This window comes from Fringilla coelebs (assembly GCF_963513975.1).
Source record: "Fringilla coelebs genome assembly, chromosome: 13".
NCBI lineage: Eukaryota > Metazoa > Chordata > Aves > Passeriformes > Fringillidae > Fringilla > Fringilla coelebs.
The window spans coordinates 8,093,554-8,114,051 of record NC_140039.1 but is presented as its reverse complement, the minus strand read 5'-3'; the positions used below and the strand labels follow the sequence as shown (position 1 = coordinate 8,114,051).

The following is a 20,498-nucleotide window of genomic DNA, read 5'->3' as shown; positions in this document are numbered from 1 at the left end:
TCTCTCAGATCTCACTGTGGGCATCCAAAGTCTCCCATAGAAATAGTGGAAATATGAGACCCTAAGCAGCCTTCCACGTTTGCCCGGGATCAGCTCTTCTGCAGCCCAGTGGAGTGATGAAGCAGTGTAGCCAATCTACAGGACTGAGCAGCAGTTCCCCAGATTAAGCAAAACAGCATGAAGGATTCCTCCCTAAGGAACTATGTCTCATTATTTGCTCTACCTACCACCTAGAAATCCCAGCAAAGATCAGAGTCCCGTGGGTACGGGACCTGACACTTACATCTGTAACCCTTATGCCAAAGAGTCTTTCCCTGTTGTTGTAGAGAACTGCCAACTCCTGGAGCTCCTTCAGCTGCTTCCGGACATCCCTTGCATCTTCAGCCAGCTCATGGGCTTGGTTAACGTCTGACTGGACAGAAAATCCACCTACAGTCAGCTGGAAAAGGCAGACACAAGTTGAGACTCTGAAGCTGAGTGCTGCTCCTAGAGATAACAGCTTCCTGGTGTGCTCTTTGTTACATTCAAAGGTGAGATTTCTATGCTCGTGATTTCACCTACCCCAAACCAATTTCACTTCTGTTTAGACTGTGATGAAAGTGGTGAGAAGAAGCAATAACCACTGGTCAGGTGAAGGAAACTGCAAATGTGATGACCAGCTGCTTGTCCTCTTTGTGACAGCAGTTAATCCTCAAGGAATAGAAACAATAAGTCTGTGCCCAAATTTGATGCTGAATTTACACTGATATTTGCTACAGAACCAGTAAAGTGCAAATGATAGCTCTACTAGTCACCCAGTTTGTTTCCAAGAATTGTTTAACAACACATATCTAGAGCTTCTCTAATAAATTTCATGGGTTTTTTGGGTGGCTTGGGTTTGTTTGTTTGGTTTGGATTTTGCTTTGGTATTTTGTGTGGGTTTGTTTTTTATTTGTTTGGGTTTTTTGATCCAGTGTTGGGGTATTATCATTTTGGGAACCTGTTTCCAAGAAAATCTAGGTCAGTGATTCCACCTTTCTAAAATGGCTTTTTTCCCCCTGAATTTAAGAGTTTCTGAGGAAAAAATAAAATTCAGACTGTTTCAGCAGACACCAGAGGTATCTCGGCTCCAAAACTCTGCAATTATTTCAGGGTCTTTTCCCACAAGATGAATTCCATGGCTGAATGCTGTATTTTCCCCCTTGATGGCAGCGCATCACAGGAGATGCTCTGCAGGGAACTGAGTACACAAAAAAGAAAAAGGAGGTGCCCATGTTGCCTGAGCACCAAGAATTGGAGCACTGTATAAACACCTTCTCAATGAAAAATGAGTATTTCTGCAGAGTCTTTTCTTTCACACAAAAAGGAAACTCTTAATCAAAAGCCAACAAAAAACCAAGGGAGGGTGTGTTAAAATTTGGTCTAACAACACATTCACCTCGAAGTCTGAGTAAAATCTCATCTGAAAGTTTCCCTCCCGGCTGATGGCAAGAGCTTCAAGATGATCTTCTATGGACAGTTCATTGTCAGGGGCTTAATACCTGCATTTCCTCCAGTTTCTCTTGAAAAACCTTCTGATCCGCAACCTGCGTTTTGCGAAATCTTTCCTCATCGTCTATGTGCTGGAGCCGAATGGACTCTGAGTCCATGGACATTTTCACTGGCCAGTAAGTGGCAGTCCACCTGCACTCACATGATACAAAGAGACAAGCTTTTTGAGCATATGTTTGAAATGCTGAAAATCACAGAATGAGAAAGCCAAATCCCACCAAACAAGGAGGCTTTACAACAACAGAAACACATGTGGTTTCAACAAAACATTTTTTTCCAGCTTGTCTTGTTGATATGCAGTCCTTGTGACTAGGCTATTCAGCTGGAGAGAGCTGGGGAGAAGTGGAGGGCCTTTTTAAAAGGAACAAATCCACTCCGCTGCTGAAAAGCTAGGAGACAGCAAAATAACAGTTGGCATCCAGAGGGAATGTCTGTCTTTGAATGTATTTGCAAGGAACTGAAAAAAATGGGGTCACAGTCTCGGCTTATGGCTTTTCAGGGCTACTGAAAAAGCCAGTCTCCTGTTAAGCAGTGCAGTGAGGGGCCAGCATAACCCAGATACAGGGAAGCCCTGGATTCTGCAGAGTGCCCTGGGGAGAGTGTTGTAGATCCAGGAAAGGCTGCACAAATTGGCTGCTCATGCCAAGGCAGATTTCTTGGTTCTTGCTCAAGCATAGCCCATCCATTACTGCTTCCATTTGGACCCTGAGCCTGTGTGCAATGCCAGTACAAGGTTTGCACACTACACTCACAAGGGTCACACCCCTCCAGCACCTGGGGATGCAGCCATCTCCTACCAGTCCTGCCTGTGGCAGGTCTGGGCAGTGGGAATACAGCCACGCCTGTTCCAAGCTGGCCTGGGGCTGAGCTGCTTTCCTGCAGCTTCTGTGGGGTTTTTGCACCTTGCACCCCATGTTCTAGTTTCACTAGAGCACTCTGCAGAGACTCAGGTTGCAGACATACTGGACCAAGTACATGTCATAAGAGAAGTGCTTCATGGGCTGAGCAAGGTTTAGAAGCCTTGTAGAAGGTTTGTAGGTTGTAGAAGCCTTGTGTTTGTGAGCTGACTCTGCTATTGGGGCATAGTCAGGCCACGATTAGAATAATAAAATTAAGAGGAAGATGCTTGGAGAAGAACTGCAGTAATAATAATAAGGGTTTAAATTTCTTCCTAGTCTTAAGAAAACCCTGGGAGTGTTCCTATTTTGGAAGTGTTCATTTAGTTTCAGGCACAGACTAAACTGTACACTTTGAGACTTTGCAAGTATCTCAAAAAAAACCCCAAAACCAAAAAAACCTACCCAGAGAAAATGGCTTTACTATGTTAAACAGGTTAATAGCTACCAGTTTGCCTTGCCCCAGGCCAGAAGGCAGCATGAACTCACACTTCTTGTCTACAAACTTCATTTCAAGAATTCAGTGCTCATATAGCCTGAGAGACACTTAAAAGTTCTGCAGGAGCCCTTGATAGACACATGGCCCCTGAAGCACTGAGAATGGTAATTGCTGAAGAGTCCCACTTTGACAGTGGGAGAAATGCCTTGTGCTCACTTGTCAGTGAAATCTTCTTCGGTAAGATTGTAAAGGAAGTCTTCCATGACCTTGTAATCTTCCATGACTTCCTCAATCAGTTGCTGCACAGGGTGAGAGAAAGAGAAAAAAAGTAGACACCTTTAGACCATGCTGATTCCAAGTCTCTAGTGTACACCTCATTTTCATGAGGTGCCTTTGAAGAGCGTTAGTCACACAAGCTTAAAGTGATGTGGGCTGCTTCTGTGCCGTGTGAACAGTGGGAATGGATTTACAACCCCTTGTTCTGTGAATGATCATGCCATCATCACCCTCTGTTCTATGGGAATGAAAAGAAGTGTGACCTAGTGGATAAAGTGTTGGACAGAAATTGAGTGTTTTAGGTTATCCTCCAGGTTGCCTCATTGGCATGGACAAGTCAGCTTACAGCTTGATGCCTTTGTTCCCCATTTGTTCAGCTGGGAAAAGACTTACACTTCAAATAACTTTGAAATAACTCAGTGCTAAAATGTCCTATTAGAAAAAATATATTAACAGCAATTTGAGCACTGGGTAACAGAAAGATTTTCTTGAAAAGAGGATTCATTTTTAGAAGATAGCCATTCAGTACACAAATGCAGAATGGATCATGAATGCAGCAAAATGCATACATAAGTATTTTAGGCAAGATTTTTAACTGCTATTTTGTTTTGCAAAGAGATTTAAATTTATGATACGTATATTTAAAAATAAAAATCTTAGGAATTATAAAAATACAAAGCCAGGAATCTTGTGGCATTGCACACAAAGATATGCAAGTAAAAAAACTGGAGTTCTGCTTCTGAGACACCACACATTGCACTGACAAATTTCCTCCTCACTTCACTTGATGTCCTGACCCAAGGAGAGCCTGTCCCACCTCCTGCACTGCCAGCTGCTCAGGCACTCCCTTCAGCCAGTCCCGCAGCTCAACCAGCTCCTCGATGTTCATCGGTCTCTCATGCATTTTGGTGCTGATGGCTTCATATGCCTCACAGATCTGCAGCAGGACACAGCAAACAACATCAAAGAATCACCAATTGCTAATAGACAAACTGGGAAACCTGCCCCAATCCACCCGCTTCCCATTCTGAAGGTCTCTAAGGGATGAGCACACAGTCCTGTTCTGAATTTTTCTTTACCCATCCATCTCACCCATTGCAGCTCAAACTGAACAAGACTGCCAAAAAAAAGGAAGGGGAACTTCAGGTATGTAGTGAAAATGATGATAATAACAGATTTAGACAATCAGCTAGCAGAGGCAGTTGCCTATATTCCAGTTATCCTCAGAGGAAGCAGAAGGGCTTTTCAGTTTTCTTCTAGACAGATCTTTTCAATCCACCAACATACTTTTGTAAAATGGCAAGGTCTTGAAGAATTTGATCTCAAGAGCTATAGCATTCAGGTATGTAATTTATTAAATATATCTAATTCTTCATTTGGTTGAGTTTGCATATGTCCTCGATAATTTCAATTCAAGTAATCAGCTCAGTGTGATCTTTAAAATATCCTCATTAATGTGGCCTTCTAGTCATTTCACAAAAACACAGCAATTGCAAGAGCAGAAGGACAAGACAAGACAGAGACAGATAATACATTGAACCAGTTAACTTACTTTCTGCACCTGTGAATGGAGGGCTTTAGCCAGCATGTCCAACATGGCAGTGGCAAGGGCTTTGTGTTTATCAGACAGACCAAGCCTAATATGTTCTATCCTGACTTGAAATGGGCCAATGATAATGGAACTAGGTAGAAGGTGGTCCAGGGTCTCCTTTTCAGACAAATATGTTTCTACTATCTTTGTCACCTCCTGAGTAGGTGGAAATTGCTCTTCATACTCTCTGTAAATTAAAACACCAACAGAAAAATGGCTGTGTGAACCTTAAGAATATTTGAGCATCCAGGCTGTTTGTGTCCACTCAAAGGATCAAGACATGAAATTAATAAGGCATACATTTACACAATAGGTGCAGAGTGGAATAACAGCACAGATATTCTAGCTGCAGAAAAGGAGTAGCAAAAAGAGATGAAAGAGGAAATATGGCAAGAAGAGAGGGAGAGACAAAATAAAAGCACTAGTGTAAACAGGGCAAGATCTAGAGGGGCTACAGGGGAGGGTAGGCACTCCAGTGTATTCTGGGGAAAGACAGGAATTTGTCAGATGGGATTTGTAAATTGATTAAGCTGGAATTAGAAAAAAGAAAAGGGCTTCATTCTCACTGTTTGGAGAAAACATAAGACCTAAACAGAAGTACATTAATGTAACAGAGGCTAAAGACCTAATAGTTGGAAAGAGTATTGGCAATGGAAACAATGAGGTTGAAAGAAAAGAAAACATTACTTTCTACAGAATGCTATCAGCCTGAGCAGACACTATAGGAAGGAGGTCAGAGTCAAGTATGCTAACTGGATTCTCAAACAGGATGATTCATTTTTAGGGCCATTAATATCTCCAATTACACTGACGAGCATGACAGGAATGTGACTGCTGTCAGAGACAGGAAGTAATTCCCAGTGCCACCACCAATGTCCTCTAAAAGCATGGACTGTCACCCATGACTGAAGGCAGCCTCTGACAGGGGCCTGATCTCACATCTGAGGCACGTGGTCTCAGAACAGCCCCACACTCTCACATCAGCACATCCACACAACAGCTTCCACAAAGGCTTGTCATTGGGGTCACAGGGGTTTTGTCAGAAGCCACTTACTTTAGGAAGTACTTGATGTCATTGTTATTTATCTCTAAGAACTTCTCGTATCTCTTGCCGTAGGCTTGGAGAGGGATCCGAGTCTTTCGAATGGCAGAGCGCAGAGCCTCACGTAGCTCTTCTACTTTTGGCTCCTGCAAACCCACTGATTCCAGCATGGGGGTGCCTGGGATTTCCATGTTCTCCAACACATACTGGAAGAGGAAGGGGAGAGGTCTTTCAGGACAAACAGAGCTAACTGTGCCTCCTCAGGAGAGGGGCAAGGCAATCCCTGGTGGCACCTTCGGGAACTCTTGCAGTCCACACTTCTACATTGTGTCAGAATTGTTTGATCAGTTCTACGTGTCCTCCTCCTCAAAGAGTGAGGATCTAGGGAGACAGGGCTTTCACAGCAGCAGACAAAGGATGCGTATGCAGAAGGGACTTGCATCAAACAGAACTGGAAACAGTGCTATTTCCTTTATGAAGGAAGGACTCCTTTATGAGTCTGCTTTTACCAGCCACCACGCACTCAGGGCAACCAGAGTGTCCATGTGTCCACAGAACCTGCAGCACCAAAGCAGAAACAACCACCAAACAAAAGAGCTACGAGTTTGGGGAGATTGCAGAAATCCTGCCAGAATAGAACTGCATTAGCACAGTGCCCAGAGTAATTTAACTGAATTCCCAAATACCCACTTCTGCACCTCCCTGCCTCAGTACAAGCTCAGGGGTGTCTGTGCTGAGCTGCAATGCACTGGAATGTGCACAGCTGTATCCCTGGTGATGCAGAAGTGTTCACCTGCTCCAGCTGTGGGATGGTGTGGGTCGCCAGGATTCCATTGTCGAACAGAGAAATGAGAGATGTCTCAATGCTCTCCACAGAGGGGCTGAAGAGGACACCACGGAAGTCTAGCTCAATGTCTGTTACAAAGAGTGGATTCCTTTGAGGCCTGTGGTGGGAAGAGATAAGAAAGAACAGGGATGCTTTTTGAGAATATGATACACAACTGTATTGCTCTGGTGCTGATACTAAAATGCCTCCTGGACAGGAAAGGAAAGCCGAGGAGAAGAGGACTGTCTCATGCAGATGAAGATATAAAACACTGTGTTCTCAATTTAACAGTAAAGACACTGAGAACTCTTTTTTATCAAAGGTGAAGGAACCATCAATCATGACATATCAGGATCCCCAAAAGTCATAACCTTATCTTGAGAATTGGAGCTACTTTACAGAAAAACTGGAGGTGTTTTTCAAATTCAGTATCTCAAATATACTCCTAAAATGTACCTTCTGAAAGTTATATTAGTATTTCTAATCTTGCATGTGACCAGCCTGGCTCAGGATTAGCTGAAGTAAGTGTCAGGACTTCCACTGATTTAAAGGTAAGAGGCCTCATGTGAGTGGCAGGGTTTTTTCCTTTTCTTCTGGCTTTCCATTTCTAAACATTCCTTCTTTAATACCACAAAAAGCAAAAATCCTTAAATCAATATCCAATGGAAAAAAATTTTAGGCACTGTGATAACCTAAATTTGGTATTCTTTAGAGATCCCAGGCCAGATTTTAATTCTGAGGTTTCATCTAAGAACAGAATTAAGCAGCCATGCTCCTGGTATTCTTCCTGGCATCCAGAAAAAAAATTAGCAGTAACAATTTGCTCCCCCAAGAATGCTGGAGGTGGCTGATCTTCAGAACAGTGCATCAAAACAGCAGACCTTGGTTCTGATGGGCTGCTCCATAACACTAACTGCAGCTGGAAAGCTGTGCTAACAGAGCAGCCAGCTCTATGTCCTTCTTCCATACTCCAGTGAACATGTCAGGTGGAGGATTAGGGAAAACTGCCCAGCTTAAAGGCCCCACAGAGAGCAAAGCTTGCTTGCAGAACAGTAGTTAAAAAGACAACAACACTACACTTTTCTGCTCTTCCCATCCCTCATTTTTCTTTCTTTCTTACACATAGGGACTGTTGGTGATGTCAGGTCCCCACTCCAAGTCCTCTGGGCAGTTCAGGACACTCTGGCAAGCATCCAGCACAAACTGAGTGAAGCTGATGAGCGAGTTCTGGATCAGGTAGCGCATAGAGTCCTGAAGCATGAACCTGATGCGCTCCATCAGCTTACGCAGCTTGGAGCTCTGGTAGGCATCCCAGTCACTCTCCGCCAGGTTGAACCATTTGCCTGCATCTTCAAGGCTGCTCTTAATCGCAGTCTTTATGGAATCAATCCAAGTACCCTTGAGAAACTCCTGAACCTAGGGCAAAGAAAAAAGCAAGCTGAGTAATCCTCTGAGGGCTGATGGGAAAACAGTATGGCAAGGTGAGCTGCTAACGGGGGCTGTTGGAGCTTTCTCTGCTGTGAAAGAAAACTGTTCTCTCAGAGCCGTGGTAGCTAAAAGTAGCTCTCAACCCCCCCTACACATATGACATCTGAACCTGGTCATATATCTCCTGCACTGACAAAAGACCCACAAAGAGAAAGCCTGATGTTAAAGAGTGGGAGTTCTCTGTTTTACTCACAGTGTTTCCTTTCCTTCCTCTTTTCTACAGAGTGGTATCCCTGGAGCTGCCTGTGTCAGGGTCCCTCACAAAAAGTTGTGTAGACAGTGTGATGAGCACGTAAAGGACAGAATGTTGTCTTCTCTTGACAAGTGAGAAGAAAGAGCAGAAGAAGCCAAGGGCAGCAGCAGTTTGCAGTATTTTAATTTATTAAAATACCACCAAGTGTCACTTCTGCACCACAGGCAGCTTGCTGTTTGTGTGTACTAAAAGAACCTTAGTCACTGAGTGAATGACAACATTGCCTAGCTGAAATAGCACGGGACTGGGAAGGACCAGCACATTCTCTGCCACTGATTTAGTGTGCAACCCTGTGCAAGTTACTCCATGTGGCCACGTCCAGGGTGCAATGTGCTGCCCTCAGACAGAGGACATGAAGATCCTCTGGTGGGAATTACCACAGAGCTGCAAATTTTTTGTCCTACTCTCTCTATTGGTATTGCAAACAGTGTAATTTAAGTATATAAAGAACATAGACTGTAGAAAAGCATTATCCCCATGAGTGTTTCAGGAGGAATCAAGGATCTTGTGCCTTGTAGCTGGATGGATAGGGAAACAAAGAAAAATAAATAAAAGGAAAAAAAAAAAAAGAAGAAACTTGAGTGCCAACCAGGACCCCTATCTGTGTATAAACCAGGTGGAGGAAAGAAGGGCTGCAGCCCTATATGGGCACCTGTTTAACACACTAAAAGCATGGTCAGCATTGGCTGATCCTAACCAGGGCACCATGACTCTTTCAGCCCATTCTCCCCAATAATTCTATCCCAATAATTTGACAGGCACATGCAAATTCCTCCCTGCCCCAAACATGATGTCTCCTCTGACGGCTCATCAGTTTCCAGAAGATCAATCTGCAGCTGCTGCATCTTTCTAATACACACTGACAGCACTGCTGCCTGCTCCATGTGTTCATCCCTTACACCTCCTTTGCTCACCTCAGTGAAGGCCTGAGTCTGGATCTCTTCAAACTCCTCCAGAGAGACAATTTTGGTTACAGTTGTGTTAAACAGAGACAGGACAGCTGCCTTGTTGCACTCATCTTGCACCTGTGCAAGGAGATGGATGGCTTCTGGCCTGGTCAGGAGTGAGAGAAAGTTGAATTCTCTCTGTCGTTTACGGAAAGGATAGTCTGGGATAGGAATGATCCCTAGCACCAAAAAAAGAAATAATGTCATTGCCTGCAACAGCCATTTCAGCTTCTGTTTTTAGAGTACAGGTCCCTTGGGGAAGCACTTGTGAAAAGGACTCTGCTCTAATGCACAGGCCTCATCATGCAGCAGCTCCAGCAGAGGGCTGGATGAAAGAGGGAGTCTCTGCTCTGCTGCAGAGACCTTCTGCAGCCCCCCATTAGGGGCTGAGGTGCTGTCTTGATGCCTGATCTTCCCAAGGCTTTGGCTCATGAAGTCTCCATGCGATAGAACATTGGAACTCAAGAAACTTCCCACTGAGGCTCCAAGGCACAGCTGAGTCATCTCATCTGTGAGAGGCTACTTGTGAAGCACCTCAAGGCCTTCCTGCTTTTAGAAGATTGAAGTGCACAAAATATGCTCCCCTCCCCCCTCCCATCTTTTAGTGGGGACATTTTCCTCCTGTTTGGGACTCTGAGTCCTCTTCCACACCTGAGGCATTTCCCAGCTGGGCACAGCAATGGCAAGGCAGTCAGCCCTAGCACAGTGGTAAGCCAATCACACTGCCAAACATTTGGTGCCATTAAGAGTACACTTGCAGAATTACTGCAGCTTAGCTGATGAGTTCTAATTATACTGAGGTAACATGAGCATGGAAATATACCCTAAAAAAGAGGAGACATACTCAAAAGTCTCACATAATCTCCTGTTGCTGCTCCTTGGAGCTCTAACCATTACCATGAACCTGAGAGTTCCTACAGCAAACCACAAATCCCATCAAAGACAAGAAAGCAAACTGCTTCACTGTGTCCCCTACCTTTCTCTGGTGCTTCCCTCTGCTCTTTGTCTGGAAGGGTAACAAAAGAAAACATCTCAGGTTTGGAAGCGATGACTCTGTCAAAGCTGATCATGTTCATGGTGTGTTTATAGTCTAATTTCACTTCTTTCTCCAGGCTGCTTATTTGGTCTAACACGCTGTTACAAGATACAGAAACACTGAGAACCCATGGCATTTGAGTATGCGTATGTCTGTAGCTTTATTGCAAACTCCACCCCTCTCTCCCTCCCTCCCTCCCTCCCTCCCAAATGTGCTAACCCAGAAGCCCACCTACCACTCAACACATCAGGAGAATTGTGCAGACAATGAAGCAGCCAGCAAAGGTATCAATTGGACTTTTAATGACAGAAGCAAGCAGGGAGTGAGGACTAGGACTGTAGCCTTTTTAAGTGTCTTTTCAATTCAAAGCAGTATCTCCACTGGGTAGAAACATTACAGAGGGAAGAAGAAATAACCACCAACTAAAGAAAGTAGGTGGCAGTTCTGGAAAAGTTGGGCTATCCAAGCTGGCCTCCCATTTGCCTCCTGTTGTCCATTTCCTCAGCCAGAACACTCACATAAGTGCTGAAACCCTGCTCCATTTGCCTTAGGAAATCATCATCCTTTACCTCGAACAGACAGAGTACTTTTCTTTATCCCTGTAGTTCTGCTCACAGAGACTAATTACTCTCCTACTTTCCAGTTCAGGCCGGCAGACCATGCAGCTCCTCACACCTTGCTATTTCTGAGCAAGGCAATCAGTCACGGCTGATTCCCAGCAACACCATCAGTGGCTCATGATTCATCAGCCCAGGGACATTAAAATGCCTCCCCAATATGAACTGCATCACAAAGAGATACTCCATTATATTCAGGTGGAGATCTCCTGTTCTGTTTGCCTTCCCCTGTGCAGATCTTTTTTTGATTTGTTTTAGCAGCTGTTAATAGGTAGAAGGGTCACCAGCAGACAACAGCCAGGTCTCTGGAGACAATGGGTGGTCTGCAGATCAGTACAGCAATGACTGATCTGTTCCTTAAAAGCACAGGGGGACAGCAAGGTCAGCCATCCCTTTTTTTGTCAACCTTCTTGCTGTGGAAGGCCACTTAACTGCAGGTGTAAGCATGGCTTGGTGGGTCTGCGTATGAAAACTACTTCAGCTGGGAACACTGACAGCACACCCATCCTGTACAGGTGTCCCTGGGGCTGCCATCTGCCTCCTTCTGATGCCACTCTGGGCAACTGCATGCTGTGCTTGTGCACAGAATGGAAGGCAGGTGAGATCCATGGTCTGTGAGTTGGCTGCTCAAGACCTGCCTACACTGACACTTGTTTTGTAGCCCTATGAAGTCCCACAATGTTTATGGATGGAAGGCTGAGCCCCCAGACAAGTACATGATGCTTTACTGTTGGGACCCAGAACATTCCTCTGGCTGCCCTGGGTGACTCGAGACCCTGGCAAGGGGCTCAGAGACCTTGGCATGGAGACAGAAACACCAGGGCCTTTGCTTTTAGTCCATGGAAAAAAATTACAAACTTTGTGTGAGGACTTACAAGCCACAAGAGTTTGAGTAGAATAATAATTAATTTGTCACAGGGTGAAAAGGTAGAATTTAGAAGGGGTTTTAGAATTTAGAAGGGAGAAGGAGTTTTAGAATGGGGGTTCAAGAAGCAAGATGGAGGGATCTGGGTGTGTCCTGTCCTTCTTCTCCTTCTTCTTATCCTCCATCTTCTGCTGGGATGGTGACACTTTTTGATTGGTTTAGAGTAGAAACACACTAACATAGGTGATAGGTATTGAAAAATTATTGTAAATAAAGTACACATAGTTCTTAGTCTAAAAAGTTAACACCACCCAAGGGCAGAGGCTGTGCCACAACCCAACCTGCTGGACAAATCTCAGCAGGTCAGAGAAAGAAAGTAATAAATAAGAAAAAATAAGCAACCTTGAAAAGCAGAACCAACAAATCTTGACTTCTTCTTCAGTCGCGGGGCTGGGAAAAAAGAAACTAATACCTCAAAAGAAACTAATACCTCAAAAGAAACTAATACCTCAAAAGTCATCTCAACCACAAAACCCCAAAACTTTACCTCTTCTCATCCTTCAGTTTGGGAGTCTGTACAGCCAAGCGCTTCACCCTCTGCAGGCTTTTCTCGTTGATGGTGTCCAGCCCCTCTGTGGGCATGCAGTCCACGTACAGGTGGTACATGAGCAGCCCCTGCGTCCTCTTGCGCAGGCTGTCGGCGCAGGCCACGCGCTCCGCAAACACCTGCGGATCCTCAGCCAGGAACTGCAGGCACACCCGAGGCACCCAGTACTGACATGGCAACAGTGGAGCTCTTCCTGGGAAAACAAAGTACAGCTTACAAGAGGCTTCAGGGAAAACAAAACTCAGAATGGCCTGCAGTGCTGACAGCAGCTTTTTGATAGACAGGATAATTGGGCTGCTTGCGGGAGATCAAAATGAGGGACCAAAGCTGAGGACAGCAAGAGATAAGGAGCATCTCTAAACCTTTCAGGAGAAGGGTACTTCATTTTAATCTGTCCACATTCCCTTTCAAAATGGCATTGACCCAGAAAGCCCAACATTTTACTTTTCTTGAAGGCAGGAAGGATGGGAAAAGGAATAAAAAGAAAGGTGTCTACAAAGGGAAAACCTCAAACAGGATCAAATTAAGATGTGGAGTTCTCTTCCCTGGAGGTCTTTTCAGATAAGTTTAACAGACACATATCAAGAGAGATAACAGTGAAAGGGATTAGATTACTTCTTGGTGTCCTTCCCATGTCCAGCTAGGACAAGCATGGGTAATGAACTGGCTCTCAGACTATATGACAGGTCCCAAAAGACCTTATTTGAAACACACCTTCTGGAGTTATTCCTCCATTGAGGATGGGTCTCCCTTCTTCGTCACGCACCAGACCTTTCTCATCTGTTTTATGGACCAAGTAGAGGTCTGTCTCCTTGTCATAATCCAGAACACCAACATCAATCCACTGGTAGATCAACTCCTGGCTTTTGGGGTCCTCTGAGAGAGCCAAGGATTAAAACAGGGTTAGTCCATGCCACAATCAAATCCATTTGCTTGTTTGAATCTCAGTCAATCTCACAGAGTTTCTGCTGTGACCAATTAAATAATGAATTTAGTTCTTACAGCTTAGAATTTTCAATGTTTTGCACACACCAGACAGATATGTATTTATATTGATATCAATATGGATACAGGTCAGGACAGCATTATGCTGTCCATTCAACCTGAGGAGTGATCAGGTGTGGTATTCCCCAAGACAGCTGCAGGCAGAACTTGGGCTGGCTGCCCAAGGATACACAGAGCTTATGTTTTATGCTTCAGTTTTGCAGACAGTCAAGCCTCTGGAGGCTGCTCCAGAGCTGCAGATGCCAGTTCCCATGCTTTAAAGCTACGGCAGATGTGTTAATGTGAGCTGCAGCCACAGCTGGACATCAGTACAACTGTACCTAGTAATGCCTTCCCAGTGAGAAGGCTACAAATGAATAGAAAACAATGTCCACATCCCTTAATCTGGCCCAGGTTTACTACTTGTATGTTCACTGTAGTCTGAACTCATCTTCTGATCCTGCACTTGCAGAGAAATCCAGGCAGAACATACAGTGCCCTAGGAGTTTGAACACCCTAACTCCATGAAGAGAGCTATGCACCAATAAAGAGAACTTTTGTCTGTGCTGACAGAAAGTCAAAAGGCAAAGGCAACTTTTAACAAAGTGGAAATGGTCCAGGACAGGACTGGCAGTCCATGAGAACTCTGGTCTCTGGCTCTGACTGCCTGAGCCTGGCCAAAATGAGATATGGCTTTTCAGAGCTACACTCATCAGAATCTACACATTCCCTTCTGCTGAAAGTGCCTGTAACCGTTAGTGTTGCCTGCTTGAGCAGGAACTGATTCAAGTTTTACCATGTCCAAGTACATCATCTGTAGGTAAAAGTGCTTTTCCAGGCACTGGTTTTCTATCAGAAGATCCTGGCTCCAGCCCTAGTGACATCCACTCTTCTGGAGTTCGACAGTCAAATTCATCATTGTCAAACACCTAAAAAGCAAGGACATGAGGGAAATTAAGATTTACTCCAGAAACAAGAAAACACCCAATAAAAAATTTCATGAGAGGAAAACATTTCCATGCAGTTCCTAAATGGGCTACAAAACATGGAAATCAGTCCAGGTGCAAAAGCTGTGCTGATATTTGGCTGACAATTTTCTCCCTAACAGCAGCATTTGTACTTTCAGCTGCTTCCTAGGGAGAACAAACCAACACCTGGAGAGGTTTCCTGCAGCAATACTGCTGACTACTGCATTCAGAAGGAAACATGAGACACCTTTCCTCTGGACACACAAAGGCCAGTGAGGAGCACTCTCAAGGACTATTAGTTTTGATAGAAGTTGTGGGTACCCTGCAGAAGATGCTCAGCATCTTGCAGAGACCCTTCAGTGCCTGAGCCAGCTCCAAAGCATTTCTTTGTTTTGTTGCTTGTTGTGTCAATACTGGCTAAGTGATCTCAGAAACCTCCTGTGGTATAAGCAATGAGACAGATCACAAGTACCAAACATGCTCTCTTACCTGTAATGGGAGGTAGATGGGAAACACAGAATCTTTTGTCTCCTCAATAGGTGGCATATTTTCAGGGTCATAGTGCCTTGGCATCAGCTGATTGGAGTCTATCCCCTTGCTCTCCAGGAGCTCAGCAATGTCAAAGGCGAGATACTGCCGTCTCCTCCTGGATTACATCAGAAGAGGAAATAACCACTTAATGTGCCTACAGGCATTCCCATGCCTACAACTCCACTTTTTCACTGTGCACCCCTATCAGTAAAAACATTTTTAGTACACATTGCATCCGTGTCTATTTCTTCATTTATAGCACAAAATAATTCAGTGGAAGTGACCTAGAAAGATCACTTACTCCAATCTATAAATTATATACTATACTACAGTACTAATACATTATAGAGCATACACAAAACCAGAAATTAAAGAAAGAATGACAAAAAGATGACACAAACACTATTAAAAACCAATGTTTTCTTCCCACATCTCCGTGATTTGTCTTTTGCACCCTCTGCAATTCATGCACACCCCACTTTGGAGACTACTGCCTTACAGGATAAGGTTTTCTTAAGGATTTTTGACATGTTATGTCTTGAGAGCAAAAGTCAACCCCCTAACCTGCTGTGTCCATTCCACAGTGATGGCTCTAGCCACGTTCTGGTTACTTACCTCTCTACTTCAACCTTCCGAGGGTTTTGCCCTGGAACACGTTTGAAAGGAATCTGCACTTTGGGCTTAAATGCTTGTTCAGGGAAATCTGACTCAGCGGGGATCTCAGTGGATGGTCCAACTGCTTGCTTCTCCATGAGACTTTTAAAGTTTGCAGGCGTCTTGAATTTTGTGACTAAGAAACAAAGAGAAACACATCTGAAACCATCAGGCATCACTTTGCTTTACATTCACACACAAAGGAAGACTGTTGTCTACTGGGTTGTCTGCAGAAGTCCCTTCACTAGATTTGTAAGAGAAACCAAGCAGACATCAAATTAGAAACAGAAAGAAAGACCTTTTTTTCCTGCTACAATATGTGATTATGGTTTTCTAGTATCAAAATAATGGCATTGAAGAAAACTCCACTGAGAATTACTGTCATGAAGATTTTTGGGATCTAAGGCACTGACCTGGCTCTAAGGAGCTCTGTTTTGTTCCCAGCTTTGCTACAGACTCTCTACATGACAGTGGGCAATTACTGTCTCTAATGCACAGCTTCCATCACCCTCAGAAAGGGATGGGATTCCCCTCTCTCTCTGGGGGCCCCTGAGACCAAGAGTCAGTCATAGCTGAGAGGAGATTGGTCAAGGTGGTGATAAAGGGTTTATGAATATTAGGGGGGAAAAGAAGCTGCACAGGTCATCTTTGTCTCCTCAAGTGCCTATTCACACCTTGGGACAAACCTGTCTCTTCTCAGCTTTTGCTCAATCAAACCACCCACTCACATCAGCAATGGTGTGAGAAAAAATTGAGTTGAACAGCCAACAATCTCACCATTTGGCCAAACGTTTTCAACAGAAATTTGGACTAAGAAAAAAGTATACATTTTCAAGAACTGGCAGAAATTAAACCATGTCATTTACCCCATAAATAAACCAAACTGTTTATATTGCTAAACAAGTTGCAAATAATAGAACAGCAGCAAACTGGGAATTTGAAGCTTAACCTAAATTAAGTAATTGCATGCAAGCTTTAAAAAGCTCTATTCCCTAGACAGAGCTAAGCATTGAACTAAAAATAGATTTAGTGGAGTGAGAGAGATTTTCCTTTGATGAACTTTCACACTGTACCAAGAAGAAACGTAAGGTTCTGGTTTGGAATTGGGCATTTTGAATGTCAAGCTTTGAACCCAATTGTTCACTGTGAAGCATGTGCTTCTGGAGTCATGGATGTGACCCTTGATTTCAAAGCAATTATGCAGAGCAATAATGCTAAAGCCAGACATGTTTCAGGATAGTTAGGTACAGGAAGGGTCCTCTAAGAGATCATTCCCTCGTCCTTCTAAAATGGCCCCTGGCTCAACCCTTGTAGCTGTATGTTGTCTGCTTAGAGACTGAAATAGCCACTAACTAGCTCCTCTCCCTCTACTTCCCTCCCTCAGGAAGGGCAGCTAGCCTGGCTCTTACACACTTGCATGACCCATAAAGTAATTTTGAGGAATCCCTAAAATGAAGCTCTTTAGCCTTGTGTACATCTCTTGCTTGGGGTCTTTACAGAATGGCCCTGATTTGTATTTGTTGTCAAGGAGCACAGCTGTTCCAATTTAGTCACTTTATTGTTGCCAAATCCGTGGCACCATCCATTACGGCACTTTGTGCACTATCAACTATTTATGTCAATACTTAGTGTTTCATTTGCATTTACATTTCCAACCTGATGGCTTCTTCCCCCTTGAAGAAGCAGCAGATCATAAATAGAGTTCTGTCTCCACTTGTTAAAGATGAGTCTAGCTTGTCAAGATTCACTTGAGGAAGCAGTCATTTGTCCTCACTCATGAAAATAAATGTCACATCTAAGCACAGGAGGGTGGTATATACAGTTCCCATCTTTCTCTAAAATCCTCTCACACACACACTTTCTTCCCACCCACTGCCAGTCTATGATCCATATCCCCAGGAGTGCTCTAGGGGCCAGGAGAGTGCTGGCAAACCTTCAACCATTCTCTGTTCCTATATTTGAGCATCCATGACACAAGTTTTTGTAAGCAGGTGGCACCAGCAGCTCTGTACACACACAGAGTCCTTGCATCTAGGGAGAACAATCTGCTCTGGGGTGCAGCTGGGTGCACAAATGAGGGAAGGCCATGATTTTGGCTATACCTAAATCCCAAATACAGCTTTCACAGGCAGGTCTCACTTTTGGGGTTATCATGTACTGGGCCAGCAGTTTAACTTGATGATCCTTATAGGTCCCTTCTAACTCAGGATATTCTATGATTTTCACAGGAAAAGGACACTGCCGGCTCCATGCACAGTAAGAACACATGCAAATTCAGTGTTCTCCTGGCATCAGGACCAGAACTCCCACAGGCACCAGCACAGTCCACCCTGAACCCTGGGGGAAGTGGATCTATCCAGGAGAAAATGAAGCAGGGTTTTACCACCCACTCAGATCACTTTGCTGCACCTCTAAATTAAATTCACTTTTCACGGGGTATTCACGCAGTTCAGCACCACCCCTGAGCACTGAAAATGAAAGCAGAGCAGGAACCCAGAGGCAGCAGCCTAATTCCCAGTATGCCCACTATAGTCAACCTGAACAGTTACGGCCACCTTGTTCCCTCTCAGTGTATTTACCTTTAGGGGTGTGCTGCTCCTGCTCTGCCTGGTTCACCAAAGACTGGGCCACATGGGGGCCAGCAGAAGCACCCTGGAATGTGAGGGAAGCGTCAGAGCACAGTCGTGGCATAGTGTGAGTGGGGATCATTGAGGTACAGAGATAAAGTTCTGTAAGACTGACTTTACCAGACTTTAGGGACAACTGAGACTGTGATAATGGTCAGAAAAGGCTCAGAGACACAAATACCTGAAAAGTTCAGCCCAATGCACAGGGGCAGGGGATCTTCCAGCAGAGTGTGGCTTGATGTTAGCTTAGGATGTTGACTGGGGGCTGATTAGGCAGCCAGCCGTTAGGGTTTTACTGCCATATATCACCACAGCCACAAGCCTGCCCTGACATACTGGCATCCTAAACCAGGCAATGGTGACAGTGCTGTCACTGGCTACAGTGGAAGACAGGACAACTCTGACCAGGATGAGCCTCATGGCTTCACTTTGTAAAGATCAAGGCCTTGCACAAAGGCCTCTGAGCAAAGGGAGGGTTAGGACCTGGGGTGAAGCATGTATGTGTCCACACCAGCTGTACCATCAGTCTTTTCCTTTCAGGACAGTGCTGGAGAAAGAACTGCTCTTTGCACTTACCCCCGAGCTAGTGGAGGGTCCTGGAGTAGGGACATCAGCAGAAGCCTCACTGCTGGTGCTAGGATTGCTCCTACTCAGAAAATCCCTCAATTCCTTCCTTGCTTTCTCCATCTTCTCAGGAGAACAACACTGTGACGTAACCCTGGGCTTCCTATGAGTGGAAAGACATTGAGCCTGGCACACACTGCATCTTTGGCACTCCTCCACACCCTCCCACAGTGCTGGATATCCTTGACTTGCTACAATGAGCGGGTAACACGAAGTTTCCATCCCCTGATTCCATACCATTCACGACCTGGGGGCCATCAGACTCATGTGGCTGCCTCAATGGCTCACTAACCCTGGAGAAACAGATCGCTTTATTATTCCAGATGGGTTTTGGAGTGGGAAAACCAGCAGTATACACAAGAAAAGCCGCTTTCCTTAAGCAGCAGGGGCTTCCCGGATCTGTGGCAGCATTCAACAGGCTGCCAGGAGAATTTGAGTAAACTGGGACTACAAGAGAAATACTAGTTTTGTTGCACCCAAATCCCTTAAAAACCTAGTCACATTTGACTCCAGTGGGAGTAGGCTACAGCCGAGGATACCAACACAGCTACTCCCAGGTGTAAGTCTGCCTCTTTCATTTAAATAATTCATGACAGATGTTTAAGCATCACCTAACACATATTAAAATATTGCCAGAAGCTCCCCTCTTTCTCCTCCTGCCGGGGATATTTTTGCTCAGCTCACAAATAATTTCTGCTCTTCCACCTTGGGAGACTCAAGTCCAGGCAAATATCACAGCTGTACAGCTTTATTTTATAAAAACCTTTGTGCACTCAGAGATACCAATTAAGAACAGCTCTCAGACTTCTGGCAGGAGGATAATGCAACCCTTGGTTTTAGGCTTGTCTAAACACAGAGATGACTATTGTAACTAATTAGAACAGCTAAAGTGACACAAACCCCTCCAGCCTGCACATGCATGCACTGATATAATGATGTGCACATACCTGTGTAGCTTATTCCTATAAATTATGAGTCAAAGCTCTCCATGGCATCTCTCAAAGGTACTCTGAGGCCAATACAGCCAACTGATCAATTCCTGCTCAGGGCTAGACCCAGACTCCTCATCCAGCCCTACCTGACTAGTGGTTTGTCTCTGGAACCCTTGCTATGACCTTCCTTACTTCTGGTAGCCAAGCCTCTGCAGCAGGAGTCTTCCAGCTTTCCACATCTAAGTTCTGTAAAGACCTTGCCTGGTCTTGAAGGCCACAGCTGGCACAGTACTTGTCTGGAGTCTCATCCTGACCTGGAGACAATGTCACCAGATCCCTTCCTGCCATGCCCTCTCTGCTCTGCTCTTGAATGGAGTCAAAACTCTGCTTGCCCTATACTCCTGATGAGAGAGGGCAATCTTTTCAGAATTTCACCTTGCTGCCTGTCTGTGAGAATGAATCGGGTACAGCAGAGAAAGCATTACCAGCGTGCCGGAGATAAGAGGGAATAACTGTGCTGGTTTATTACTGCAGGTTCAAGCCAGTGCACAATTTTGAGAGGTTGAATCAAAAAAGAAATCAGATAATAAATCAAGGTTACCATGATGCGAATCTTTTAAGTGAAATGGAGTAAACGAACAGATTGGAAAGACCTGGGAGATGAGATCAATAATACCCCCTCCCCTCCTTCAAGCTAGAAAATCTCCAATCTCTCTCCTCTCAGCTTTGCTTTGGCATGGCAACTGGAACTTCACACCCTGAAGA

The 20,498-nt window shown here is 44.7% G+C and overlaps 1 protein-coding gene across 1 annotated transcript in view; it reads right to left on the bottom strand.

The window, feature by feature from the left end:
- DNAH1 (dynein axonemal heavy chain 1) overlaps positions 1–18,597 on the bottom strand; it is a gene marked incomplete at both ends in the record, with an annotated part of 67,447 nt that extends 48,850 nt beyond the window's left edge. The window contains 19 exons of the mRNA XM_084214549.1: positions 284–439; positions 1,521–1,662; positions 3,082–3,164; positions 3,959–4,078; positions 4,694–4,919; positions 5,787–5,980; positions 6,568–6,718; positions 7,721–8,016; positions 9,256–9,467; positions 10,265–10,422; positions 12,354–12,606; positions 13,128–13,289; positions 14,194–14,326; positions 14,855–15,011; positions 15,512–15,686; positions 17,668–17,763; positions 17,941–18,018; positions 18,130–18,202; positions 18,514–18,597. Coding sequence (XP_084070675.1) covers positions 284–439; positions 1,521–1,662; positions 3,082–3,164; positions 3,959–4,078; positions 4,694–4,919; positions 5,787–5,980; positions 6,568–6,718; positions 7,721–8,016; positions 9,256–9,467; positions 10,265–10,422; positions 12,354–12,606; positions 13,128–13,289; positions 14,194–14,326; positions 14,855–15,011; positions 15,512–15,686; positions 17,668–17,763; positions 17,941–18,018; positions 18,130–18,202; positions 18,514–18,597 — 2,949 coding nt within the window. The remainder of the gene's footprint in view (positions 1–283; positions 440–1,520; positions 1,663–3,081; positions 3,165–3,958; positions 4,079–4,693; positions 4,920–5,786; positions 5,981–6,567; positions 6,719–7,720; positions 8,017–9,255; positions 9,468–10,264; positions 10,423–12,353; positions 12,607–13,127; positions 13,290–14,193; positions 14,327–14,854; positions 15,012–15,511; positions 15,687–17,667; positions 17,764–17,940; positions 18,019–18,129; positions 18,203–18,513) is intronic.
- Positions 18,598–20,498: the final 1,901 nt, after the last annotated feature.